The sequence below is a fragment of the Triturus cristatus genome, chromosome 5_2 (assembly GCF_964204655.1).
Source record: "Triturus cristatus chromosome 5_2, aTriCri1.1, whole genome shotgun sequence".
Taxonomy (NCBI): Eukaryota; Metazoa; Chordata; class Amphibia; order Caudata; family Salamandridae; genus Triturus; species Triturus cristatus.
In genome coordinates this window covers 451,983,577-451,999,557 of record NC_140588.1, presented here as the reverse complement: position 1 = coordinate 451,999,557, position 15,981 = coordinate 451,983,577, and the positions used below count along the sequence as shown (strand labels likewise).

Below are 15,981 nucleotides of genomic sequence, written 5' to 3'. Positions count from 1 at the left end.
CTGCATTACAGAGATCTATTTGCTTTATGTATGGAAGCATGCATGGCAGGGCTGGATTGGCACCGGGCATTTCCACGTGGGTCACCAGGGTGGGGGGCAGTTTTTGACCCCCTGGGGGCTGCTTTTGTTACCGGGGGCTGGTTTTGTAGCAATATCGGCCTCCTGTAACAAAAGCAGCTGCAGTGTCTACCTCCCCGCCCCCCTACGGCCGGCCGGACTCAATTGCCAGGGCCGGTTTGTGTTCCCAGTCTGGTCCTGATGTTTGGCCATAAACTACGGGACCTGTTCGTGATATTATACTGATGAGTGCAAGGCTATGACCTTGAGCGAGACGTGCAATATTTTTGTGTTTGTATCCAGCAACATAGACGAGTCATTTGTTGGTGAATAAACCAAACAGCTTTTCCTTCTCCATGATATATTAATATGTTAAGAGAATATTACAAGTATAAGATAAGTGATATTTAAAAAAAAATCACTGTTTATCATATGCATTCGATTGAACAAAAATCCTCTGTGCTAAGAAAATCGATTGTTCCCGGAGGAAGTGTAGCTTAAAGAGACTTATGAACATATCCAGTGACACTCAAGCACCCCTTAATAAACAATCACACTTTGACAATGTTGGCTTAAGGAAGAAAAACAGGTTTATTTTATTACTGAAATAATCCAAAAAAATGAACAGCTGCAGTGGTGAGGGCATTGTTATGATCGGTCCTTCACATCTTCAAATAAATAGCCCTGCTCCATGTTTTCAGTGCTGACATCTGGAAGATACACTGGAATACGCTGCCCATCATTTAGATGTAAAACAACTTCCTGGAGGCACCATCTTATGCAAACAAAAAGAGAAGAATATATCAGCTCAATTTTAAAACAACACACAGTCGTGATCTCACATTTGCTACTAACAGCTAATATAGTGGGTGTAAACACTTTTTAGGAATTCTGCCTGCATTTGTAATTTATTTGAAATTAATATTCGGTTGATATAGCAATTGGTTCTTACTGAATTTCTTAATGCAGGGATTGTCATTAATTAACAAGATTGTTTAGTATACATCATAATATTCATAATATACATGTTAGGAAGCAATTATGCTTGGGGGTAGATGGTAGTATTTTAAAGTAACTGCAACATGCGTTAAAATATGTATTGTTTGGCATGTTTAATCATTTGCCACAATGTATAAGATGTCTAGTTTGCCTGATAGTTCAACTTGTCGAGTTTATATTACTTTCATTATCTATTACTGGTGAAGTGTACTTTCTAGGGGTGTGTGAAAATTGTGTAATTTGGTTTTGCATAGTTGTGTGAAATGTTTGGAAAATTTAGCAAAATTAAGCATAATTACATGAAACGAAAATCTGTCAATTAGTTCTAAATGTTAGCGTAACATATGTCCTGTCAGTTTTTTTTGACATGAGGAAGCATTTTGCCCTGCCGATATGGCAAGAAAAACATAATTGCCGCAAAACAACAGTCACTGTTCTTTGCGTTGTCCCTGAACCACTGCACTATAATTTACCCATTAACAGCAGCAGCAGCATAATTACGCAGCTTGGTGTAACGATGACATTTCAGGAATTTTGTGTAATAATCGTTATGCCAAATTCCTGAAATAATTAAACCAACATAATGTAAATGTTGCTTAACTTGGACGGAAAACCTGAGAACCAGATTTGCATCTGACTCGAACCTATCATTGGAAGAAGGAAAACATTCTATTTCACTAGCATAAAGATAATAGTTGCATCAAAGTTAACTATTGCAGTTTTATCCGGGCACTTTCCATTGAAAGAATATTAAATTCCCTCTCCCCATTGCAGACTGCTGAATGACTCGCGGCCCCCAGCCATTGAACCATCTGAGCCCTGCTGACGAGATCGCGGCTCCCGAACTCCGAACCACCTGGGCCTGCTGAGTGACTCGCGGCCCCGACCCTCGAACCACCTGAGCCCTGCTGACGAGGTCGCGGCTCCCGAACTCCGACTACCTGTGCCTGCTGAGTGACTCGCGGCTCTCCCCTCGAGGACGAATTGGCAAGAGATCGCCCAGAGAAACAACACCCTCCAGCTTGAGGATTGTGAGTTATCCGCAGGGTACTTTGCAGAGACACTACCTTCACAGACTGTCCCGCTACCCCCATTCCCCTACCACCGATTTGTAGTCTCTTGTGCCGCTGATGTACTACTTACACCTTGGATCATAAAGATCCCTTGAAACCTTCGATAAAAGAACCTATCGACCTACAAAGAATACGTGTGGTGTTACTCTGTTCGTAGTGTAAGCTCAGGGTGTGCGCGCCTGGTTCGGCCTACTTGGGAGAGGTGGGTCAAAGGGGTGGGCAAGACGTGTATCGAACCCCCCACCGGCGAACGCCTTTCCAACATTTGGTGGCAGCGGTGGGATCCGAGCCGACACCGAAAGAGAGCGTGCAGTGAACGACTGACGCACTACCAAACAGAGATGGAAGGAGAAACCTCCCTGGGTGCCGCAGGTACCGAAATGAGCTCGACGTTCCGAGAGGATCAATTGGACTATTATACGCATAGAGAATTAAAACAATTTTGCAAAGACCTTGGAATCGCTACCACCGGATTAAGCACAAAGGAAGACTTCCAGAAAGTATTGAAGACCTGGGTCGAGACGGGGGCGCCCCCGACCCAAACGGAAGGAGACTCCGCCCATGAATCACAAAGCATCCCGGTGAGAAACAGCGGGCCAGAGGGGAACCTGTCCCCCGAGGAACTAGCAGACCGAGAGAGAGGCCGCAACCACGAACTTGAACTGGCCAAGCTGAAAATCGAGGGAGAAATAAAACTGGCCGAGAAAAAGTTAGCCGTCGAGCAGCTACGGCTACAAGGGGAACTCGAGGAAAAGAGACGCCAAAGAGAGCACGACGAAAAGAAACATGAACGCAGCCTGAAAGAGATCGAGTTGAGGGCTAAAAGCGAAGAGTCACGACCTTCCGGGAATCCACCATCCGCTCCCTCCGTGGAGGCCAAGGTCCACATCCCCAAGGATGTGGTAAAGGAGTATTACAGAAATGACGATATCCAGCAGTGGTTTAAGGCCTACGAAGTCGCCATGACCTCTCACCGAGTCCCACAGAAGGATTGGGGGGCTGGGCTATGGGGCCGGTTCTTAAGCGAAGGAAGAGATACCCTGCTGGATCTGCCCTCCACGGTCATGAACTCCTACAGCCACATGAAAGAAGCCCTCGTGGGCCGGTACGGACTCACCCCCGAGATGTACCGGCAACGGTTCCGAGATTGCAAAAAGATACCGGGCACCACATGGGTAGAATACGTGAACTTTTACAGCCGGGCCTTGGACGGGTGGATCAAGGGCAGCAAGGTCTCCACCTTCGAGGAGCTGTTTGATCTGATCGCCTGGGAACATTTAGTGGCCAATTGCTTTGTAGAACTGCGCCAACATCTCCTGGACAGTAAACTCACCGACCCTCGAAAGCTGGCCGCCGAGGCTGACCGTTGGGTGAACACCCGGGCCACCCGAGGCCCCGTGGGTGACTACGGTCGCCACAGTCAAGGACCCCCCCCCCGCCAGAGGGGCGGAGGGAACCACGGCCGACCGAGAGCCTTCCCAGGGGGGCCCCCGCACAGCCCTTCCAGCAGCCCACCAGCAGCAGGTCCAGCCCCGTCCCCAGCCAGCACCGGAGCCCCGGGGCGGCTAGGGCCACGAACCAGGATCACCTGCTTCCGCTGCCAACAGCCCGGACACTACGCCAATGACCCCCAGTGTCCCCCAGTGTCCCCAGTATCAACGAACCGCAACGACCAACCCCCCGGCCCGGCATATGGCCTCCGTGGCCCTGGGGGAAGAGATGGAGGACTCCGAAGAGTGGGAACCAGCTGCCATGGCCCTTGTCTCCCTTGGTGATCGAGAAATGGTCCCCGGGACACCCTTGCCCGCCAACACGAAGAAGTACCGACAGCAGGTGACCATCAACGGCCACCGAGTCGAGGGCCTCCGCGATACCGGGGCAAGTGTCACCGCGGTCCACCGCAACCTAATCTCTGAAGACCAGATCCTACCCGGTGCCCTCTGTCCGGTCATATCCTCCGACAATTCCGAGAGCCTCTGCCAGATGGCTCTGGTGCCTTTCGAGTGGGGAGGAGTCTCCGGAGAATTGAAGGTAGCCGTCCGAACATCACAGCCCGTAGACTGCCTCCTGGGCAACGACCTTGAGAGTTCCCCGTGGGGGCAAGTGGAACGAAGAGCCCATCTCGAGATGATGGGCCTACCCGAATGGGTCTGCGCCACCACGCGCTCCATGACCGCGCGATTGCCCCTCTCCGAGGGCGGGGAGGCCCTCCCACCGAACATGGTCCCCGAGAAACGGGACACCCTACCAGAAACGGACAACCCTCCTTCGGAAGGAGAAGAAGACATTAACCCGGGAGAAGGGCCGGAACCTTCCGCCCCTGAGGCACTGACTGAGCTCGGAGAACTGCCCGAGATGGCCCAATGGCGCTGTGAGGGAGGTCCCTCCCGGGAAGAGTTCTGCCAGGAACAGGCCACCTGCCCTTCCCTCGTGGGACTCCGACAACAAGCCGAAGCACAGACCGCCGGTGACCGGACCGGAAACCACTGGGTCTATTGGGACAATGGCCTCCTATACAGTGAACAAAAGTCAGCCGAGCTAGGCGCAGCCCAAGTACTGGTAGTACCCCTGCGCTTCCGAAGCCTCCTCCTGGGCCTGGCCCCCGATGTACCCTTGGCAGGACACTTAGGCCAAGAAAAAACATATCAGCGATTAGTTACCCACTTCTATTGGCCCAAGATGCGAGCAAATGTAGAAGTCCACTGTAAATCCTGCCTCACGTGCCAGGACAGTGGGAAAAGTGGCGGAAAGCGCAAGGCTCCATTACAACCCTTTCCCGTTGTGAGTACCCCGTTTGAGCGGGTCGGCATCGACATCGTGGGACCCTTGGATCCGAAGACCGCCCAGGGCCACAGATTCATCCTCGTCCTGGTGGACCATGCCACCCGCTACCCCGAGGCCATTCCCCTCCGCACCGTGACGGCTCCCGTGGTGGGCCGGGCTCTCATGGGGATCTTCTCCCGTGTCTGATTCCCTCGCGAGGTTGTGAGTGATCGCGGCACAAACTTCATATCCCGCTACATGAAGTCCCTGTGGCAGCAGTGCGGAGTAACATATAAGTTCACGACCCCCTACCACCTCCAGGGCAACGGCCTGGTGGAACGCTTCAACCGAACCCTGAAGGGGATGATCCTGGGCCTCGAGGAGCCCCTGCGCCGAAGATGGGACGTCCTCCTCCCTTGCCTCCTGTTCGCGTACCGGGAAGTTCCCCAAAAGTCCCTGGGGTTCAGCCCATTCGAACTACTATACGGACACCCCGTCCGGGGGTCCCTGAGCCTGGTCAAAGAGGGCTGGGAGACAAGCCACCGGGGGACCCCCCCCTGATGTGTTCCGCTACATCCTGGCGCTCCGCAACCAGACCCGGAAGTTCAGAGAACTCGCAGAGGCTAACCTCGAGGCCAGCCAAGAAGAAATGAAGCGCTGGTATGACCAGAACGCAACTCTGGTCGAGTTCCAGCCGGGCCAGCAGGTTTGGGTCATGGCCCCGGTGAAACCCTGCGCCCTACAGGACAAATGGACTGGCCCCTTCAAGGTGATCGAGCGAAAGAGTCAGGTCACGTACCTGATCGATGTACAGTCCCCACGGAACCCCCTCCGGGTTCTCCACGTGAACCGTCTCAAGCCCCACGTTGTGAGAACGGAGTTGAGTTTGCTACTGGCCACCGATGATGGGGCGGAAGAAGACACTGAACCCCTGCCCGACCCCCTGTGCGCTAAAGAACTGGATGGTTCCGTGGAGGGAGTGAAACTGTCGACCACCCTCACTCCCCAACAGTCCGACGACTGTCACCAGCTGCTCAGACAATTCGCAGACCTCTTCTCCCTCATCCCAAGAGTCACCGACTGGTGTGTCCACGACGTGGACACCGGCGACAGCCCACCTGTGAGACACCGAGCCTACCGGGTGCCTGACCGGGTCCGCACCTGCATCAAGACCGAAGTACAGAAGATGTTAACCCTTGGAGTGATCGAACCCTTCGATAGCCCCTGGGCCAGCCCGGTAGTCCTGGTCCCGAAAGCGGCCGCCCCTGGGGTCGCCCCCGAACTAAGATTCTGTGTGGACTACCGGGGGCTCAATGCGGTCACCCGAGCGGACGCTCATCCTATCCCCCGCGCCGACGAGCTCATCGACCGCCTTGGGGCCGCTCGTTTCCTCAGCACCTTCGACCTGACCTGCGGCTACTGGCAGATTGCGCTCACGGAGGGAGCAAAAGAACGCTCCGCCTTCTCCACGCCCGATGGACACTACCGCTTCAGGGTCATGCCATTCGGGATGAAAAACGCCCCGGCCACCTTCCAGCAGTTGGTAAACAAGGTCCTGGCCGGACTCGAGGAGTTCAGCGCAGCGTACCTTGACGACATAGCCGTATTCAGCTCTCAATGGAACGAGCATCTCCAGCACCTCCGGCAAGTACTGCTGGCCCTGCGCCAAGCCGGCCTAACAGTGAAGGCCAGCAAATGCCAGCTCGGGCAAGGCTCCGTGGTCTACCTGGGGCATCAGGTGGGCAGCGGGCAGGTCGCCCCCCTCCAACCAAAGATCGACGCCATCAAGTCCTGGGAGCCCCCCACCACTCAGACGGAAGTCCGGGCCTTCCTGGTCCTCACAGGATACTACCGGAGGTTCATTAAAAACTATGGTAGCCTCGCAGGGCCTCTCACGGAGTTGACCTCCAAAAAGCTCCCGAAGAAGGTGCAGTGGACCCCCCCGTGCCAGCAGGCGTTCGACGCCTTGAAAACCGCCATGTGCACCGCCCCAGTACTCAAGGCCCCCGACTACTCCCAAGAGTTTGTGGTCCAGACCGACGCATCCGAACACGGCATCGGAGCCGTCCTCTCGCAGTTCAACGACAAGGGCATAGATCAACCCATAGCCTTCATCAGCCGAAGGCTGCTGCCTCGAGAACAGCGTTGGAGTACCATAGAGCGAGAGACCTACGCCGTAGTCTGGGCCCTCAAGAAACTACGGCCCTACTTGTTCGGAACCCACTTCCGAGTGCAGACGGACCACCGGCCCCTGCGGTGGCTGATGCAGATGAGGGGAGAGAACCCCAAGCTATTACGATGGTCAATCTCCCTCCAAGGGATGGACTTCACTGTCGAGCATCGCCCCGGGGCGGATCATGCCAACGCCGACGGCCTGTCCCGGTTCTTCCGCTTCGGCGAGGAGAACCCCCCAGTGGATGGGTAGTTCTCCACGCCTTTCAGCTGGGGGGGACGCGTGTGAGACCGGCCTCACGGCGTGTGCCCTCCCGATCATCCAGCCAACCTACAACCACCCCCAAGACACGGCATCTACGACTCCGGCCGCCCCAGCCACACAGACCCGAGGGCCGGCCAGAGCCCCCGACAGACTCGACACCCTACCACGCATGTCCGACCGAGGGAGCGGGAACCCCCGAGCCAGACCCAGAGGCGCCAGCCCAGTCACACCTCGGGTCGCCTTCCCCCGGGAGGACTCGATCGGCCACCAGGCCCCTGGGGAGCAGGCGCCTCGCCTGCCGAGCGTCTGGGGTCCCTCCCAGACCCACCTGAAAAGACCAAAAAAACGAGCGGCAGGAAATCCCGCCGAACCCCCTCAGTCACCCAAGGCCCCTCTCTGCGAGGACTCCGGACTTCAAAGGGCAGGGGGAGTATAATAAGGGGTGCCGGAGGAACGAATGGCAGAGAAGACCTGGAACCATCGAAGCCTGCTGACGCTGTCGCGGCTCCCGAATACCGAACCACCTGGGCCTGCTGAGTGACTCGCGGCCCCCAGCCATTGAACCATCTGAGCCCTGCTGACGAGATCGCGGCTCCCGAACTCCGAACCACCTGGGCCTGCTGAGTGACTCGCGGCCCCCAGCCATTGAACCATCTGAGCCCTGCTGACGAGATCGCGGCTCCCGAACTCCGAACCACCTGGGCCTGCTGAGTGACTCGCGGCCCCGACCCTCGAACCACCTGAGCCCTGCTGACGAGGTCGCGGCTCCCGAACTCCGACTACCTGTGCCTGCTGAGTGACTCGCGGCTCTCCCCTCGAGGACGAATTGGCAAGAGATCGCCCAGAGAAACAACACCCTCCAGCTCGAGGATTGTGAGCTAGCCGCAGGGTACTTTGCAGAGACACTACCTTCACAGACTGTCCAGCTACCCCCATTCCCCTACCACCGATTTGTAGTCTCTTGTGCCGCTGATGTACTACTTACACCTTGGATCATAAAGATCCCTTGAAACCTTCGATAAAAGAACCTATCGACCTACAAAGAATACGTGTGGTGTTACTCTGTTCGTAGTGTAAGCTCAGGGTGTGCGCGCCTGGTTCGGCCTACTTGGGAGAGGTGGGTCAAAGGGGTGGGCAAGACGTGTATCGAACCCCCCACCGGCGAACGCCTTTCCAACAGGGTCTGACATATGGAGCAGCTTAATTTTGGCTCCACCTTTACACGGAACAAACTTAGAATGATGATGTGCAGTTAGCACTGTTTATACTCATTGTAGTCTACTAATATTAATACAGAATGGAGTTTCAAATGTATTTCTGAAATGGTCCATGGTAGAACAATAGAATCACATAACGTGCATACTAATCATTAAAATGCCTCATGAAATTGTATTTCTCACGAATAGCTACACAAATGTTTTAAGATGTAACATGTAGTCAAAAGTCACTATATATGTAAACATGACTGTTCCTATAAAGTATTCATGCTGCTGTATGCATTAGTGACCATACGTGCGGTGCACATATATTCAAATGCCGAGTGCACATGAACTGTTTTGCTAAAGTTATAGTAACCAAGGACTTTAAGCTTTTGGATTTTAATGTTTAACCTTTATCGTGAAAGTTGCTTGCTTGCATGTTCTCTCCTCTGCAGGTGCAAACCGAAGGCTTCATTGGCTAGTGAGAAAGTCATTGTGTATTGTAGTGATAGTGACAAGAAGACAACGTACTAATGAAGTTGGAGACAGGTTCTTATGTCGGAGAAGGGGACGCTCAAGGTCGATCAAATATTCCAATCTGAAGGTGTGGGAAAAAAGGAGAAAGTTGCCAATTGCTTTTGTGGAAGCTGGAAATGTACTGAAGATGATCACATGGGTTATCCTAAATGCTTTGTGTGTTAATTGGTGTGGTATTGTTAGAAAGCAGAGACCCTTAGGATGTCATTAGGTGCAGACCTCTATGCTATATACCTCATTGTGTGGCTTTTTGCAATACATATTATGACTTGGAGCACTTGAACTAAAGCCTCCATAATCCTGACACATTTCCTTGTTTCCTCTGCTTAATTAGGGTTCTTCCCAGATTAGATTTAGATTTACTAATAACTAGGCAGGAGGATCGAATTCTGTAATGTAAACTTCAGATCCTCTTTTTCATTTACTGCATCACAGCATCTGAGTTCCTTGTAGGTTTTCTATTGTTTAGACTGAATTTCAAACGCAGATTTGTAATTATTTTGGTGATTCTGTATTTTTACAATATATTTCTGAGACTCATTTATATCAGCTTCTTTCTGAGCTTGTAATAAATCCCTTTAATGTCACTTAGTAATTCTGGCCTAATTGAGTGACTAAATTAGTTACACTGTTATTGTGATTTAAAATTGATGTTAATTCCCTTTTTACCTCTCAAGCAACTACCAAGACTTATTGACCCAAGAAGAAGACAAGATTGAAGGGCTCAGAGCTTTCTCAGATGCTAGCAGAGCAAGGATGGTTAGTTCTTGAAGTAGAGGGAGATAGAAATGTTATCCTCAACTAATCCAGTACTAGCCCCAGTCCCTAGAGTCCATGTCCCAACTTGGAAGACCGGCGGAGTTCCACCAATTCGGGAGAAAGTTCTAATGGCAGAGGAGTAAGTATAAATAGGGTTGTGTGTTGCAGTGGCTTATACTTAGCTTGTGGGTTGTATGAGAATGGCTTTCTGTCTAGTGGAGATGTTCTGAATGTTGTGTCAGTGAAGTGTTAAGTTGAAGTTATCAGGTCCGACGTGGCCTATGATCCCAGGATAATACTAAATAGTGTAGAAGAACGCTGTATTATAATTGTCTGCTAAAAGTTTGTGATGTTTGTTGTGAGACGTTCTCGATAGCACAACTGAGATAGGGACATTGATTGGTGTGTGAACGTAAGACGAGAGGTGCAACGGACCGTATGAGCATGGAGATGTTGTACTAATTGGAGTGATTACCCGCAGGTCGAGGTTTCAAAGATGTGATTGAATAGGTCGGATAAAGGGTCATATCTGAACCATTTATTGTATAATTGAACATTGTTGAACAAGTTACTTACCTTTGGTAACGCATTATCTGGTAGAGACTTTATCTAGCTGCAGATTCCTTACTTTAGAATTTCTCGGGCATCAGGCTGGATCTGGAAACTTTTCCTCGAGCAATACCCCTTGAGCACGCTGTAGGGTGGCTCCATTCGGCTCCGCATGATGTTGTTGGCACCGTTAGCGTCGGTTATGATGTCACGAACACCTATATATGCGCCACCCAGGCACGCGGACGTAAGTACTTTTAGTTTTTTCCACGCCAGAAGCACAGAGCCACGAAGTAACTGACGTAGTTGTGTGCAAATCTAGGGCCCTGAAAAGGGGAGTAACCCTAGCCATAACAAAATCAGTCCGCAAAGCGGGGAGGCATGTGTAGGGCTGTAAGGAATCTGCATCTAGACAGAGTTTCTACCAGATAATGCGTTACCAAAGGTAAGTAACTTGTTCATATGATAGAGATTTCTAGCTGCAGATTCCTTACCTTTGAATTGAATACCCAAGTCATACCATCCAGGCGGTGGGTTGCGGACCAATACCTTACACTAGGAAGTCCTGCAGGAGCGAATGGGCAAAATTCCCGTCCCTGCGGACCTGACTGGCCAGGCAATAGTGTTTGGCAAACGAGTGCAAGGATGCCCATGTTGCTGCTTGACAGATGTCCAGGACCCCCGAGCCAAGGCCATAGTCGTAGCCTTTTCCCTGGTAGAATGTGCCCTTAATCCCCAGGGGGCTGCTTCTTAGCCAGGGCATAGCAGATTTTAATGCAGAAAACAACCCAGCGAGAGATGGTCCTTTTCTGCACTGCCCGCCCCTTCTTAGTTCCCATGCACCCCACAAAGAGTTCGTCGTCCACCTGGAACTCTTTTGTTCTGTCAAGGTAGAATGACAATGCTCTTTTTGGGTCCAGACGGTGGAGAAGCTCCTCTTCCAGTGTGATGGATTGACCCAGATGGAATAGGGCCACAACCTTTAGTAAAAATGAAGCACGGATGCAAAGCACCACTTTGTCTGGGAAAGACATTATGTATGTTATGTTATGTTATCTTAGCTTGTAAAGCGCGACAGCTGCCCCAGCAAGGGGGCGTCCCGGCGCTAATGCAGGAAAGGCAAACACAGCAGAGAGCATGCAGGAGACTAGGGGGCAGGGAAAAGGTAGGTCTTGATGGCCTTTCTAAATGCAAAGTAGTTGTCAAGGCTACGGATCTGCACAGGGAGTGAGTTCCAAAGTGTGGCGGCTCTGTAACGAAAAGAGCAGCCTCCAGCCCGGGCTCTGCGGGGCCGGGGAACCACCACCAAATGCTGACCCTGTGAGCGGAGACATCACGTGGGGGCATAAGGCAACAGGAGATCAGCCAGAATAGGAGGCGTGGCCAGCTTCAAAACCTTGAAAGTGATGCATAAGGTTTTGAATTCAATGCATCTGGCCACCGGTAACCAGTGCAGACGGCGAATAGCATTAGACACGGAGCAGAATTTGCGAAGACCTAAGGGTGTTCTAGCGGCTGCATTCTGTGCCCTTTGCAACCTCAAGACCTCCGCCTTGTTGGACCCTAAATAAAGGGAGCAGGCATAGTCGAGTCTTGACAAAACCGTCGCCTGAATGATGACCTGACGCGTTGAGGCATCGAAAAGGCCCAACAGGGGTCTGAGCCCCTGGAGGAGTCCAAAACATGTCCCGGCTGGTTTTTTTTGTTTGGACTCGATAATTTAAGGAAGAGTCAAGCCATGCCCCAAGGTTTTTTACTACCTGTTTGGGGGACGGGGGTTTACCGAGACTGGTTGGCCACCAGAGATCACTCCACCAACCATGGTCCCTACCCACTAACAATACCTCTGATTTGTTAGAGTTCAGTTGGAGGCAGTTGCTGTTCATCCACTCGTCCACTGCCGCAAGGTCGCCCTGAAACTTGAGGGCGTCCCGCTCGGTGTTATTAGAGAGTGCCACCACCAACTAAGTATCATCAGCGTAGGAGACCATGGTCAGACCCCTATTGCTGGCAACTGCCGCTAAAGGTTGAACATAAATATTAAACAATAGGGGACTAAGGGAGGAGCCCTGAGGCACCCCTTGTTTAACTAGATGTTTGCCAGAGGCAAACGGGGGGGGGGCAATAACCGTGAATGACCTCTCATGAAGAAATGAACCCAGCCACTCCAAAGCCGAGCCCATAATTCCAATCTCCGCAAAGCGTCGCAGCAGTATGTCATGCGACACCGTGTCGAACGCGGCGCTCAGATCTAACAAAATCAGCGCCGACGTTCGACCCTCATCGACAGCTGACCAGAGGTGTTCTGTAACTGCTAAGAGTGCTGACTCCGTGCTATGACCCGGCCTAAAACCATTCTGAGAGGGATCCAGAAGGTTATTAGCGGTCAGATAGTCCGATAGAACGGAGTTCACATAGGCCTCTGTGATCTTAACTGCCCATGGAAGCAAGGAAATAGGGCAGTAGTTCACTGGTCTGGCTGGGTCAAGGGTAGATTTCTTAAGTAGAGGAATCACTTTAGCCTGTTTCCAGGCCCTGGGCACCACAGCTGTTCTGAGGGAACCATTTATCAACTGATTCAGGGGCGGTAAAATTGTCGACAGCACTTTCTTAAATTGGTCAGGTTTAAGTGGGTTGGCAGGGGATCCTGACTTGATCTTATAGCAAAGAGCAGAAAGTTGATCAGCCGTGATAGGCGGAAGAGTATGGAGGGTGTTAGCCTATTGACAACGGCGTGGCTCCTGCGGGATGCTATAGGTGGTCAGGAAGGACCGATAGATGGCGTCCACCTTTTCCACAAAAAAGAGGGCAAGGTCCTCACACTGTTTATTGGACTTAATGATTGACCCAGCTGTGGTTTGTTTAGATTGCAGACTGGCAAGAATAGAGAATGTACTCTTAGAGGGATTAGTACTCTCACGTATTTGGTCGGAGATAAAAACTGCACGTGCCTGATATATGGCCTTATGGTAGCTTTTGATTGCTGCCCGATAGTTGGCTTGGCCATGGAGCAAAAGTCTCTTCTCCATATCCGTTCTAATCTCTTGCACCCCTTATGCATCAGCGAGTTCAGTCTTGAACCATGGTCGTGATTTGGTTTTGCGATTGGCTGAGCGCTTCATAGGGATTAAGCTGTCTAGTAGGTGCTCTATCCACTGCAAGAATGCTCTGTATGCTTCGTTGGAATCTTCAGCTAGATTCGGGCAAGTAACCAAAAGGCAAGCATCCAGATGATCCCAATTTAGTTTGTGCCACGGCCGTTTCCAAGTGGAAGACTGGCCCTCAGTCCGAGCAGGAGTGACATCGTAAAGAGACATAGAAACCAAAAAATGGTCTGTCCAACCTAACCTGGAAGCGTGCAAGATGGCGCCTGCAACGTTTTCACCCTCAGAGCAGATGTTATCACCACCAGAAAGGCTGTCTTGATGGTAAGCAGCTGGTGGGGACAGTTGTGCATAGGCTTGAAGGGAGCACACATAAGAAAAGTGAGGGCCAAATTAAGTTCCCACTGCAGCACAACAAAGGGTGTGGGCAGAAACAAGTGTGCCAGCCTCTTCAAAAACCGATTTACAATTGGAGACCTAAAGAGAGAAGGTTGGTCTGGCAGCTGCAAAAATGTAGATAGAGCAGAAAGATAACCCTTGAGAGTTCTCAACTCAGGGCCCTGATGGGCAAGGGTTAGAATGAATAGAAGAACAGTGGAAAGAGAAGCAGAAAGAGGGTCAATAGATCTTTTTGTACAGTATATACACATTTCTGCCACCGGCAGGCGTATACCGTTTTAGTGGAGGGCCGCCTAGCTGCCAAAATAACGTTGCATACCTTAGGAGGAAGGTCAAAAGCCATCAACTGTCACCGCTCAATCTCTAAGCATGGAGGCGCAGAGTTGACAGGTTCGGGTGGGAGACCCTTCCCTGCTGCTGTGATGGAAGATCCTACCGAAGGGGCAGCCTAATCGGAGGATCGATGCTCATTTTCAGAAGCTCTGGATACCAGCCTCTCTTTGCCCAGTGCGGAGCCACAAGACTGACTTGGACCCCGTCACTCCTGATCTTCTTCAGAACCCTGGGCAGGAGGGGTATGGGCCGAAAGGCATACAGCAAGCGTGTGCTTCATTCACAACGAAAGGCGGCGTTGAGCGATAGCCACCTTGGAAACTCCAACGCGCAGTATTGCTGACACTGCCTGTTCTCTTTGGAGGTGAAGAGACTTAACCAAGAAACTCCCCAGTGCTGAAAGAGACCTTGAGCCACCTCCGACTGGAGACGCCATTCGTGATCCGCAAGTCATCGACGGGCTGAGTTCATCCGCTCTGGTGTTTAGAGAACCTGCCAGGTGTTGAACCACCAGGGTTGTACCCTAATGTTCCAGCCATGTCCAGAAACGCAGGTCCTCTCGACAAAGGGTCTACGACCCCACCCCGCCCTGCTTGTTGCAGTACCACATGGCGGTGGTGTTGTCCGTGAACACCTGCACTAACTTTCCCTTGACAGAGCGAAGAAATGCCTTCAATACCAATCGAATCGCTCAAAGCTCCAACAAATTGATGTGCAGCCCGACTCCGCCAGAGACCAGTGTCCCCTGATCTCCATCTCTCCCAGATGGCCGCCCCATCCCAGAAGTGTAGCATCTGTCACGACTGTGAGATCTGGTTGAGGAAGGGAGAGGGGTCTGCTGTTGACCCAATCACTATTCATCAACCACCACTACAGATCTCTTGGAGTTCCTTCAGAGATCTGGACCATGTCGGTGAGATTTCCTTGGTGCTGTGCCCACTGGAACTTCAGGTCCCACTGCAGAGCCCACATACGCTACCTGGCAGGCTTTACCAACAGGATGCAGGAGGCCATGAGGCCCAACATCCTCAGAGTCAGCCTCACCGAAGTCCAGGATAGAGGCTGAAACCTCGGAATCATAACCTGAAAATCCTGGACTCGCTGCTCGGTGAGGTTAGGGCAGAAACTGCTTGGTGTCCAGAACAGCCCCAATGAAAGGGAGCTTCTGAGAAGGAGTCAGGTGTGCCTTCAGCATGTTTATAGAGAACCCCAACGAATGTAGGAAGTTCGCCTTAGTCTGAAGGTGGGAGACAACAGCCTGGGGAGAGGATGCCTTCAACAGTCAGTCATCGAGGTAGGGGAAGACTGACACCCCTAACCTGTCCAGAAGAGCTGCAATCACTGCTATCACCTTTGTGAACACCCAAGGGGCACTGGTATGGCCGAAGGGGAGCACGATAAACTGAGAGTGCTTGCGGCCTACCCTGAACCACAGGTAACGCCTATGGCTCGGCAGGATGAGGATGTGAAATTACGCATTCTGCAGGTCCAACACTACCATCCAGTTTTCTTGGTCTAGGGCAGACAAAACCTGAGCTACAGTGAGTATCTTATTATTATTTTTTTTACTTTTTATTGTTTTCCAACAAACAACATAGTATCAGCACATGACATATAGAGATAGCATTGAATAGCTCCCCACCCCATCCTACAGCTCCAATTGACATCCACCTTGAAAATACACCAATAGCTTTTACGCATCACATGAGAAATGTCATGCCCTAATAAGCTTTAAATATGGCACAATACAGCAAGATATAAAGCATGATAAA

The 15,981-nt window shown here is 51.5% G+C and overlaps 1 protein-coding gene across 4 annotated transcripts in view; it reads right to left on the bottom strand.

Annotated features, from left to right (window-relative positions):
- Positions 1 to 629: 629 nt before the first annotated feature.
- Positions 630 to 15,981, bottom strand: part of COA1 (cytochrome c oxidase assembly factor 1) — a 452,120-nt gene continuing 436,768 nt past the window's right edge. For all 4 annotated transcript variants that reach the window (XM_085607408.1, XM_085607407.1, XM_085607406.1 and 1 more), the window contains one exon: positions 630 to 832. In XM_085607408.1, coding sequence (XP_085463534.1) covers positions 706 to 832 — 127 coding nt within the window. In that variant the 3' untranslated portion in view covers positions 630 to 705. The remainder of the gene's footprint in view (positions 833 to 15,981) is intronic.